At 51.2% G+C, this 12,831-nt stretch overlaps 1 protein-coding gene across 2 annotated transcripts in view; it reads right to left on the reverse strand.

The window, feature by feature from the left end:
* The window catches only part of PSTPIP1 (proline-serine-threonine phosphatase interacting protein 1), a 98,936-nt gene that overhangs the window by 25,607 nt on the left and 60,498 nt on the right, over positions 1–12,831 (reverse strand). For both annotated transcript variants that reach the window (XM_074232478.1, XM_074232477.1), the window contains exons 4-5: positions 1,412–1,446; positions 153–259 (exon numbers count right to left, since the gene is read on the reverse strand). In XM_074232478.1, the coding sequence (XP_074088579.1) occupies positions 153–259; positions 1,412–1,446 (142 nt within the window). The remainder of the gene's footprint in view (positions 1–152; positions 260–1,411; positions 1,447–12,831) is intronic.

A 12,831-nucleotide genomic window follows, 5' to 3' on the forward strand; every position in this document is an offset into this window, starting at 1 on the left:
AGCTGTCCCTGCAGGGGAGATGTAATTACATTATTTTCCTTCCCCTTCCATGCCCAACCTCCCATATCATACCGCACAGTCAGCTCCAGAACTGGAGGGGGAGGTGGGCAGAAGGCTGCCCCGGGCCTGGCTGGCTAAGGCAGCCGCCTCACCTTTTTCCTTTGCTCCTTTTGTCTTTCTCGAAACTCTTCAATGCTCTTCAGTTCGTCCTTCAACATGACTGCGAGCTGGATGTGAGAGTTTCCCACGTTCTCAATTTCTAGGGCAGATCAGAGGATCTCAAAGAACAGCACTACCTCCCCAGCCCCCTTTCCCATTCCCTGAGGCCCCTCAATCTGGGCCCAGAAGATGGATACCCTTACTCTTTCCTTCAAGAATCACCAAGTGTGGGGGCAGCTAGGTGGCGCAGTGGATAGACCACTGACCCTGGAGTCAGGAGTACCTGAGTTCAAATCCAGCCTCAGACACTTAATCATTACCTAGTGGTGTGACCTATGGCAAGTCACTTAACCCCCTAGCCTTGCAAAAAAAAACTAAAACAAAAGCTATCACCAAGTCTGGAAAGGCCCTTGGACATTCTCTAAGCTAGGGCTAGGAATGCCTGGCCCACCATATAAGGCCCACGAAATCATTTGGTCTGGTGCTGCCATGGCAACTACAGGTGGGACTCAAAATTCAATATATCTAGGAGGTTTTTAGGGGTGAATTAATTCAATGTTTGATCAAATATAGCAGGCTAATTTTTAACTTGATGCTATTGAATGACCCATGAATGATATCATAAATATCCAAATGGTTCTTAACAGAAAAAAAAGATTTCCCACTCCTGCTCTAAGCCAACTCCTCTATTTTACAGATGAGCAAACTGAGGTTCTGACAGAAGTGAAATAGCCCGATGTCTCAGAAAAAGCAGTGAATGTTGAGTCAAACCCCTGGGTTTGATTTCTACTTCTGCCAAGTACTGCCTGCATGACCTTGGGCAAATCACAACCTTCTTGGCCTCAGTATCTTCATCTGGGCCATCTCAGGTCTAAATTCTGTGATCTGGTCCACTCTCTTCATTTTCCTCTGAGGAAGCTGCTGAGCAATGGTTTGCCCAGGTGATGGGCTTTGACAAAGGGCTTTGCCCACTCTGCTCCTAATCTTGGAGCCCCCCACCCTCCCTCCAGACCCCCAAACTGACAGGTAGGTGCCACTCCCCTCATGCTAGCCCTGCCCAGTCCCAGAAGATGGCCTGCCTGAGAAGGGTACCCGCCTGAGGAACCTTGATACCATCTCTGCCAAAAGCCAGACTTTGGATGGGTGGCCCGAGAATAGATTTGGGTCCCGCCTCGGGGTTTCCATTAAAGTGCTCTTGTCTGTCTGGGGAACCGTGAAATTAAATAGATGCAAGGAGCGACAGCAGACTTACGTTGTTTCAAGACTTCAAAGGAGGCCTTCAGCGTGCTGCAAAAGAAAACACCAGCAGGTCACCCAGGAGAAGTCGCCAGAGACAGAGCCACCAAACTGATTTCCAAACAATTCAATCTCTATAGCCTGTTTTCTGGGGTCCTAGTGAACCTCAAGCTCACGGTGACATGGCAGAAGAGAAGAAGCAGAGGACCCAAGTGGACAGGGGAGAGAAGAGGAACGTCCAACATGAGGGAGGTATCGGTCCTGCTTCCTCTGCCCATCACATCACCTCTCCATTTTAGGAAGGACATCATTGAGCTGGAGTCCATCCAGGGTTCACGGAGGGAGATATGAACCAACTAGTTCCTTCCAGCACAATTCCTACCATTATTCCCCTGCTCCCACTTCCATAGCTCTCCAAGACTTCCTTACTAAAGACCTTTCTTTTCCCCAAATCAGCAAGGCTGGTGGTGGTACAAAGGCCATTTTATACAAAACTGGGAAAGACTGAATGAATTTGGAACAAGGCAGGAACTGGAGAGAAGCATGATGAGCTATCAACAAAGAACAATAGGATTGCCATGCAGGAGTGAGAGCCCCATTGGGACTGGATGTTAACAGTCTAACTGCACCAGACCCCAGTGATACAAAAATACAAATGTCGCTGCCTCCAAGGAGCTCATCATCTCCTGGAAGGTTGGGGAAGAGGACAGATGGGTCTTTAGACACAAGGAAGGGAGAAAGAACCCCAAAGGCTCTATCAGCTCACAATGGAAGACCTCCCCTTTGCACCCCATTGGTCTTCACCCTAGCTCAGGTTCCCCTTGCCTTCCCCTGGCTCCAGATATTAACTCCTGACTGGTCTCCCTGAATCATCATGGAATGATTAAATCTCAGAACCCATATGGAACAAAAATCTCACTGCCCTTGACAAAGGGTCTGGCTGCTTTGCTTGAAGGCCTCAGGTTACCCCTCTGATGCTCATTAGCTATGTGACCCTGGATGAGTCCTTTACCTTCGGGGCTTGAGCTCTGTCATATACTCCAAGGCTGAGCTTCAGCTCAGATGAGATCATGTTATCAAAGCCCTTTGCCAGTCTCCACATATTAGATGGTTATCAGTCATGATCACCTGGCAGCCCATTGCATTGTTGGACAGTTCCCATTCTGGAAGTTGTTCCTTACAAAGAGCTCAGATCAGCCTCTTGTAGGTTCAAGGGCTCAGGGGTCAATCAGACCCTAACTTTGGCTTTGGATTCTTGGGGGATGGGGGCAAGGGAGGGGAGAGGTAGCACTTTCCTGTGGAGTCAAACTTTCTAGTCTGGATTCAGTTAAGGGAAGGGGAGGTGCTACCAGCTTAGGAGAGATGATAAGCATATCCTTGGTGCTTTTTGGGTTCTCCAACTTCATTTAGCATGACTAGTCCCTGCCAATTTTGGGGAAAGAATTCAAAAGGAACCTTTAGTTAAATTGGAAAAAATGGACAATGTTCCTGGCTTCCTTCTATCCACCAAATGTCCTAGCCAAAGTTCCACTCCCAACTGGAGCAGTGTGGTACAATGGGGAGAGCATTGACTATGGAGGCAGAACCAGGATCCAGCCCCCCACCCCATCATCCTAGGGTCCTTGTACCCTTTTCTTTGTGACTCAACAGTCCCTGGATTCCCAAGTTGCTCCCAGGTGGCTCTCAGCTTAGAAAATGTCTGCTTCATGGACTACGGATGCATACTATGATCACTTTTTAAACACTTCTTTTACTTTTTCCTTCCGATCTCGGGGTTTTCTTTCTTTCCCCTTAGCTCCAATTCCTCTTACCCAAAATGACTCCCATGGAAATATGTTAAACACAAATGGGCATGTACATCTTCTACCACACCACCAAGGGCTGGGGGGAGAGAAGGGACGGATGTGTGGTAGAAAAATACATAATTTGGATGCCAATGAATGAATGGTGAAAAACTAAAATAATAATCCTATTAATAAATTATTTTTAAAAACAAGATGTCTGGTTCTCTTATTGCTAGGGCTACGTCCTCCCTCCCCAGGAAATGTGGATGGTCCCCAGGGGGTGCTGCTCCCTTTGCACTGTGAAGAAGAGCCCTTGCCCTATCGACGGAATGGGCAGTAACATAGAAGGGGGATCCTGCCCTCTAGTGGCCAATGCACCAAACAGTTCCCTTCCCTGCTGTTTTCCAGGTGACTGAGGAAGATGTGTGTCTAGGGTGGGGTGGGCGAAGAGGAGAGAATGAAGGGAGAAGCACGGCTTCCTTTATCCTCAACCACAAGAGAAGGGGGTCTGAGGGGCTACGCCTTCATACGATCTAATAATTATGCCTTCACACTATGATCCATCTTCCTAGCTACTCTGGAAGGTGACCAGATGGGGCTGGGGAAGGGTTAAGTCCCCCCAGTGGAAATGATTTAACCACTCCAAGACTCTGTTTTCTCTCTGAAACAAAGGGCTGGACCAGGTGACTCTAGGGTTCTCTCTTGATTCCATTTCCTCAAGGTCATTCGGCCTGGCTGCCGTGGTCAGAGCTCTGGCCCGGATCCTAATCCTGAATTGGACACTAACTCCTTGTGTAAGCCTGGCCAAATCACCCTTTAGACTTCAGTCACCTCCTCCGAAAAATGAGAACGTTGGTCTGCATTAGGACTTATGACCTAGACTCCAAGGATCTCCAAGGACTCATTGTTACATTTCAGGGGATCCATGAACTTGGATGGATAAAACATCCCATCTTTATTTTCAGGAACCTCTAACTAGAATTCAGGACTTTCTTCCATGAACAAATTTTAAACACTGTTCTGAGGACTCCATACACTTCACTAGACTGACTTGGGAGGCAAAGGATCTGGATTCAAATCTTGTCTCTGTTACTTGTAATCTACCTGATATTGGGCGACTCTCTTCAGATCTCTGGGCCTCAGTTTCCTCAAATGTAAAGTGAGGGGTTTGAATCGACTGGTCTTTGAGGTCTCAACTAGCGAGGAGGCATGCTTCATCAGGATGGTCACAGTCAACCTTGATGGTAAGTCAAGAGTGGTTCTTCACGAGTCCCTGAAGCTAAACTGTTTTCCAATGACTCGCTCAAAGAAGGCCACCATCCCACCCAGTCCCATTCATTTATATATATAGGGAAACTGAGGCTTGAAGAGTTTAAATGACTTGCCAAAATTCCCACAGGAGTAACAAAGCCAGTGTTTGACACCAGGTCCTCTGGCTTTAAGACTAGTGCTTGTTGCCGCCCAGCCCAACCCTGGGGACCAAGTTTCTGGTTGATCGACAGCCCATCACGGAGCCACATTTGCGCCTTTCCTGCTTGGCTGACTAGCCAGATCCCAGAATGTCAGAGTGGGGAGGGACCTCAGAAAGTAACCGAGAATGTCAGGGACAGAACACAGAGCTGGAAGGGCCCTTAGAGCACAGAAAGTTAGGGGTGTATGACTCAGAACATGGAATGTGAGCACCAGCTGCCCTTAGAGCAGAGAAAACCTGGTCTGGAAAACCCAAGGACGCAGAATAGACACAGTGGAAGGGGACTGTAAACACCCAATATGGAATATTAGAACTAGGAGGGACCTGAAAAATCAGTGAGTCCATCTTCCTCCTTTTACAGATGGGTAAACAGAGGTTCCCAGAGGGGAAATATGAACTTGTCCATGGGAAATTAATAAATGGCAGACCTGGTCCTCAAACCAGGCCTCCTCGCCCCATGCCAGGGTTTTCTGTCACCATTCAGGCTCCCCCCCCCCCACCTGAGTATTTCTGCTCTGTTCTAAACTGTTTTCTAAATGTTTCCTACATGTAAATCTTATTTCCTGGAAAAGATTCTGAGCTCCCTCAGGTCACAGACCTTGTCACGCTCTCGGTCTCCTTCCCAATGCCCGACAAGGGCCAACCTAGGATTCTGCTCCATCTCAGCATCCTGTGCAGAGAGCTGTCTGTCTGTCTGTCTGTCTGTCTGTCTGTCTCTGTCTCTCCCCGCCTCCCCTCCAGTCTGTCTCTCCACTTTCATCAGTGCAGCCCACTGTGACCTCCGCAGTCATGTCTGAGATGCTTGGGTCTCTGTCTCATTTCCTTTCATAGGTTTCTCCTTGCTCCCCCTCCTTATCATCACGGTGAGCTTCCACTCTCAGAACTGAGAGCCCCACGCTAACATTGCCATGTTTTAGAACCTTTGCCTCTCCGTAAGCCTCAGCGAGACGTTGGACCAGGCACTTGACTTGTTGTCCAAATATGACCCTTATTTCCATCCAGGGGTCTGGCAGGACTGGGGTGAGACGCAGCTGGGGCGGCTCAGAGAACCTCACTGAGCCCCGTCACACCTGAGCAGGTATCCTCTTTGCAGCCACTGGGGAAGAATAGGGTGGAGGCAGGGTCCTCCCTCGGCAGCTGATTCCACTGGCAGAGGTCAGTGTCCCGGGTTCAAGCTTCGTGGCCTCCCTGTAACTTCTGCCGTTATTCTGGTTCTGCCCTTTGGAACTCTACCCACAGAGCCAGGGTCTCACCCATGAGCATGCTAGCCTGGCCCTCCGGGGCAGGACTCCTCAAGGCCCTGCCCCCGGCCCAATCTCCCCACTTGTTTCCATTCAGTCCCTCTCCCCAGTCTGGAGGGCCTCCCTAGCCAGGAAGCTGTCCCACTCCTCCTCCTCCTCCAGATGCCATCCACGGGCAGGGAACCTGAAAGCAGTCCGGGGCAGAGCGGGCAGCGGAGCAGACCCGGGCTCAGGACAATCTGGGTTCAGATCCTATCCCGGACCCTGTTTGTGTTAACTTCTCGGTGCCTCAGTTTCCTCCTATGTAAAATGAGGTTTGGTCCCCCACTGTATTTCCCAAAGCTCCTTAGAATTTCAAACTGATTTCCAAGAAGGAATTTGAATTTGTCAAAGCTCAGAAAGGGACTGTCTGCTCTCCAGGTCAGAGGCTCAGGTGGCTAGCAAGGCCCCTTACCTTTAACTGAGGCAGCTGGTGGTACAGCGGACAGACTGTTGGGCTGGGGTCTGGAGGCTTGAGTTCAAATCTAGCCTCAGACACTTACTAGCTGGGTGACCCTGGGCAAGTTACTCCTCCTGCTTCCCCATCTATAGAACAGGGATAACGATAGAGATGCTGTGAGGATCCTATGAGATGTCTGACAAGAGTCGATAGTTGCTATAGGAATCCTGGCTGTTCTAACTAGCACTGGGACCCAGAGACAGGGTTTCATTGTTTCCTGCTCAGAACATCCTTAGAGGAGAGAACGCAAAAAGAAAAAATATCTCTGTTCTGACCGGAAAACCACCGACTTATTTCCTTCAGCTGTGTAAGGGTGACTCAGGGGGGAAAATGAAAACTTGGGCCTCTGACTGTTTGTTTCTCTTTCTGGTTGGCAACGGGCTCAGTTCCCCTACAGGAAGCTGGGTCCCCAAAGAATATGATGAGGTCAGCACCGTGGGGAGACCCGCAGGACCTGGGCCGAGTCTGGCAGCCTCCCAGGCGGCGCCGCCTCCAGAGTCATGGCAAAAGCCTGGGTGTAAGGGTGGGGAAGCAGAAGGTCTGGGCTTCCTCGGTGCGTAACCTCATGGTCCCGTCCTGAGACTCAGTTTCCCCATCTGAATGTGGGTTGGGACAGATGCGGCTCAAGGGCCCAGCAGCACACATTCTGGAAAAGCCATTTTCCCTGATCCAATTCAACAAAGACATCCAGGGTACACTAGGCATCGGCGGCAAGAGTTGTTTAATTGTTCATTTGCTGGTTCGTTTGGGATTTGGACCTTTCATTAGAGTCAAGAATTCAATTGAAATGAATCCTATTCACCACGTATCCACAAGGCATCTACCAGAGGCCAGGCCCTGGGCACACGGGTCTGCCCTCAAGAAGCCGGCCTCCTTCAGGGAGGAGTGGGCGCTCAGATAGGCACAAACTGGCTGGAGGATCTCCATCGTGGCCCTTCCAGGGCTGTCATCCTGCCAGGGAAATCTAGAGGACTCCTGCTCCTTCCTCTGGGGTTCAACTCAATTAACTCTTTCTAAAGAACCTCCTAGGCACAAGGCTGGCACTGCCCTAAAAAGGGAGTCAAATTATCTGGTAACTGAGTAGGTGGCATTTGGTGGTTATATGTTTTCTCCCATTTTATAATGAGGGAAGTCATACATAGCATGATGTTGAGAACATAACAAGGAAAAGCCCCAGACTCCTTCTGGGGAGGGGTCGGCTTCTTGGGCATCAGGCTGGCAAACAGTGGGTACTTGTGGGCTTGGGAAAAATCCCCGAGAAGGCGCCCTGCATTTCTGTTATTGTGTTTTCTCCATTCTGTCCTTAACAGAAGACAGAAGAAAGAGAGCGGGTGTGTCCTCCACCCACTCAGTCTCCGCCAAACAGAGGGTTCCCCTTTTTAGAGGAAGGGGAGCCCCCGACCTCAAGCATGCTCAGCCCCAATCAGGATGGGCTGGGGACCACCCTCTCTCCAGCTGTCCAGGCCACGCAACATACGCTCAGAGACACAGACACACACACAGACACACAGCACATACACTGACACATAGCACGTTCATACAGCCACACAACATATACTCATGCTCCTACACACTGAAACACACGCACACACATACACACACTCACAAACAAAAGCACACACTCATAGACATACAAGCACTCATGCAAACATGCGTACATTTACACAACACACACCCCACACACATGCACACACCCCACCCACATGCACGCACACAACACACCCTTACACACATGTACACAACACACACTCAAACACACACAGACTCACACACATTCGTGAATCTTTTCCACCAGCCCTCAGCTGCCAGTCTACAGTATGCTCCCTTCCTCCAGGCCTCTGATGCCGCCTCCTGCATGGAGCCTTCCCTGGTTTGCTCTGTGGCTGAGGCTCTCATCTTCCTCCCGTGTCCCTGGGTCAGAATCTCTCTGGGGCTCATTGCCCCCTACTTGGCATCCTCTTGGATCCCAGCCCCTGCCCCGGGGCAGCCTCGCTTTTACCGCAACATTTCTAGCCTCTAACATGGCACCTAGTATACAGAAGGGGTTTAATAAGACCCTGGTTATTGAAAGAATGGAGAATGAGAACAAGGTGACCATTGGGGAAGCAGACTGGGCCTAGAGCATTTCTTCCTTCGGGTCTTCAGTTGGCGTATTTTGATCTATAGCTTCTCTATCTAGAAGAGAGAAACTGAGGTAGCTCAAGGACAAACGCCAAGTGGAATCTTCTAAGTAAGTAGGGCAAGTATCATTATCCTTCATAGAGCATCTAGACAGTTCTGTGAATACAGTAGCAGCCCTGGAGTCAGGAGGACCTGAGTTCAAATGTGACCTCAGACACTTGGCTTTTACTGTGTGACCTTGGGCAAGTCCCTTAGTCCTGATCACCTCACATCCAGAGTCCTCTCCAGTCCTCCTGATTCCTATCTGGCCACTGGACCACACTGGGTGGCTCTGGAGGAGAACATGAGGCTGGGGGCGACTTGGCACAGCACATCCCCCACCCCATTCCAATTCATGTGCTTGTCATGCACAGCATCACTTCCCCTGATGTCAGGGTCTTTTTTGAGAACGAAGGACAAGCATCCTCTTCCTCCTCCATGAGAAGACTGACTCCTACCGAGGTGGCGCCCTGATGAACAAAGGTAGAATGGCGCAGTGGGACCCAGGTTTGTCAACTGTAAATTTAGATCTGAAAAGGACCTTTGAGATCTCCTAGTCCTGCCCCTTCATTTTACAGAAAATACAACTGGGATCCACAGAGGAAAAGTCCTTTTCCAAGATCACACAGGTGCCACAAGGAGGATTCAAACCCAAGACCGCCTGTGGGTCCAGCACCATTTCCTAAGCTGTAATGTCCTGGCTCCAGGGCCTCCTGCAGATGGTGGCCAAATGCAAGATCGTTCCCATTCCCCAGTCACTCCAGCCTCTCTCCAGGCTCACTCCAGCCTCTCTCCAGGCTCACTCCAGCCTCTCTCTCCAGGCTCACTCCAGCCTCTCCCCAGGCTCACTCCAGCCTCTCTCTCCAGGCTCACTCCAGCCTCTCTCCAGGCTCACTCCAGCCTCTCCCCAGGCTCACTCCAGCCTCTCTCTCCAGGTTCACTCCAGCCTCTCCCCAGGCTCACTCCAGCCTCTCTCTCCAGGCTCACTCCAGCCTCTCTCTCCAGGCTCACTCCAGCCTCTCTCCAGGCTCACTCCAGCCTCTCTCTCCAGGCTCACTCCAGCCTCTCCCCAGGCTCACTCCAGCCTCTCTCTCCAGGCTCACTCCAGCCTCTCTCTCCAGGCTCACTCCAGCCTCTCTCCAGGCTCACTCCAGCCTCTCTCCAGGCTCACTGCAGCCTCTCTCCAGGCTCACTCCAGCCTCTCTCCAGGCTCACTCCAGCCTCTCCCCAGGCTCACTCCAGCCTCTCCCCAGGCTCACTCCAGCCTCTCTCCTCTCCAGGCTCACTCCAGCCTCTCTCCAGGCTCACTCCAGCCTCTCTCTCCAGGCTCACTCCAGCCTCTCTCCAGGCTCACTCCAGCCTCTCTCCAGGCTCACTCAGCCTCTCTCTCCAGGCTCACTCCACCTCTCTCCAGGCTCACTCCAGCCTCTCTCTCCAGGTCTCTCTCCAGCCTCTCTCTCCAGGCTCTCTCCAGCTCCTCCAGCCTCTCTCCCCAGGCTCACTCCAGCCTCTCTCCAGGCTCACTCCAGCCTCTCTCTCCAGGCTCACTCCAGCCTCTCTCCAGGCTCACTCCAGCCTCTCTCCAGGCTCACTCCAACCTCTCTCTCCAGGCTCACTCCAGCCTCTCTCTCCAGGCTCACTCCAGCCTCTCTCTCCAGGCTCACTCCAGCCTCTCTCCAGGCTCTCACTCCAGCCTCTCTCCAGGCTCACTCCAGCCTCTCTCTCCAGGCTCACTCCAGCCTCTCTCCAGGCTCACTGCAGCCTCTCTCTCCAGGCTCACTCCAACCTCTCTCTCCAGGCTCACTCCAGCCTCTCTCCAGGCTCACTCCAGCCTCTCTCCAGGCTCACTCCAGCCTCTCTCTCCAGGCTCACTCCAGCCTCTCTCCAGGCTCACTCCAGCCTCTCCCCAGGCTCACTCCAGCCTCTCCCCAGGCTCACTCCAGCCTCTCTCTCCAGCCTCTCTCCAGGCTCACTCCACCTCTCTCTCCTCTCCAGGCTCACTCCAGCCTCTCTCCAGGCTCACTCCAGCCTCTCTCCAGGCTCACTCCAGCCTCTCTCTCCAGCCTCTCTCCAGGCTCACTCCAGCCTCTCTCTCTCCAGGCTCACTCCAGCCTCTCTCCAGGCTCACTCCAGCCTCTCTCTCCAGGCTCACTCCAGCCTCTCTCCCCAGGCTCACTCCAGCCTCTCTCCAGGCTCACTCCAGCCTCTCTCCAGGCTCACTCCAGCCTCTCTCCCCAGGCTCACTCCAGCCTCTCTCCAGGCTCACTCCAGCCTCTCTCCCCAGGCTCACTCCAGCCTCTCTCTCCAGGCTCACTCCAGCCTCTCTCTCCAGGCTCACTCCAGCCTCTCTCTCCAGGCTCACTCCAGGCTCTCTACAGGCTCACTCCAGCCTCTCTCTCCTCTCCAGGCTCACTCCAGCCTCTCCTCCCTTGCTTTTCTCCAGTCCCAGCATCTTCTTGTCTTGCTGAATTCAGGTCACTAGGCCCCGGTGATGCAGAGGGTCAGCCAAGGTCAATCAGGCCTTCTCTGTCCCCCCTCATTCCAGGAGCCCCAGGCTGCTCCCTCTAACTCACTGTGCCAGCTACTTGTTTGGAGAACCTCCTCTATAGTGCTTCAGAGATGGGTGCTGCAGGTGGTCTTGTCTCCATTGTATAGATGTGGAAACTGAGGCTCAGAGTTTGGGGGACACAAGGGGGTCACTGTGAGGGGAGGGGTGGCATTGGGGAGTTCCAGTTGCGTGTACAAAAGCGAAGAGCATCAAGAAAACGGTTTAAAAGAAATGACTGAATGCTGCCCTCTCAGCAGGCAGCCCAGTCTCAGGAAAGTCATTGCCTTTTTAATCATTGCCAAAGGCTTGTTCTGTTCCCAAACATTAGTTCTTTCCTTTCTTCCTTCCTCCTTCCTTCCCTCCTTTCCTTTCTCTCTCTTTTCCTTCCTCCCTCCCTTCCACCTTCCTTTCCCCCTCCTTCCCTCCTTCCCTTCATTTCTCCCTCCCTTCTCTTTTTTCCTCCCTCTCTCCTTCTTTCCTTTCTCTCTCTTTTCCTTCCTCACTCCCTCCTTCCTTCTTTTATTCCTCCCTCCTTTCCTCTCTTGCCCTCCCTCTTTGCCTTCTTTTCTTCCTCTCTCCTTTCCTTTCTCCCTCCCTCCCTCTTTTCCTTCATCCCTGCCTTCCACTTTCCTTTCCCCCTTCCTTCCCTTCATTTCTCCCTCCCTTCTCTTTTTTCTTCCCTCTCTCCTTCTTTCCTTTCTCTCTCCTCTCCTTCCTCCTTCCCTCCTTTGCTTCATTTCTCCTTTACTTCTTCCCTTTCATCCTTCCTACCTTCTTCCTTCCTTTCTCCCTCCCTCCTTTCCTCCCTCCTCCCTCCTTTCTTCCTCCTCCTTAATTTCTCTCACTACCCTCCCACCTTCCATCCTTCCCTTCCTTCTTTTTCTGTTACTTAATCTCTATCTTGCTTAATTTCCTCATCCATAAAAATGGGGTTGCTATCCCCATTTTACCTCATAGGGCTGTTGTGAAGATAAAACAAGATAGTATTTGTAGAAATGCCTGGCAAGCCCTGAGACTTACTATGGAAATAATAGTTATTACCATCTTCATTTTTAGAAATCATCATTTTTAGCAAATAATCATTGGTCATGCCTGTGGACCTGCCCTGAGCTTCACCTTGGAATGGACCCCAGCTTCCCTGAGCCTCCTGCCTGCCTCTCTTGCAAATACTTGCCATTCTTTACAGAACCACAGAACGCTGGACCTGGCAGGGCTTTGAAGGCCTATTCTAGCTCTCCCATTCCACAGTGATTAACCTTAAACCCAAGATTTCAGGAACTCTTTCCATACTGCTCCTTAAACCCTAACTCCCTCCAAGTCAGAGAATGACACAATGTCAGCATGATATGATGGGAAGAGACTCCCACCTCTAACATGATTAGCTGTGTGATCCTGGCCAAGTCACATAACCTTTGATCTACTGTTTCTTCATCTTCTATACAAAGGAGTTAATAAAGACCTAGCTTTAAAGGGTGGCTGTGAAGACAAAACCACCACAGGAGGGTAGAGTTAAAACTGGACAGGATTCTACAGGTGACCTAGTCGAACTGCCTTATTAAGCAGATGAGGAACCGGAGACCAGAGTGTGTAAGAGATTTGCCCAAGGTCACACTGAGTTAAGATTTCAAATTCAAAAGTAAAGAGATTTATACATCTTAAACTACCCTTTATTATTTGGGTCCTGAGTTCAAAGTTCTCAGATTTCCACCCCATTGGCCCCTCATAATTCTCCA

Source organism: Macrotis lagotis, chromosome 4, assembly GCF_037893015.1.
Source record: "Macrotis lagotis isolate mMagLag1 chromosome 4, bilby.v1.9.chrom.fasta, whole genome shotgun sequence".
Taxonomy (NCBI): Eukaryota; Metazoa; Chordata; class Mammalia; order Peramelemorphia; family Peramelidae; genus Macrotis; species Macrotis lagotis.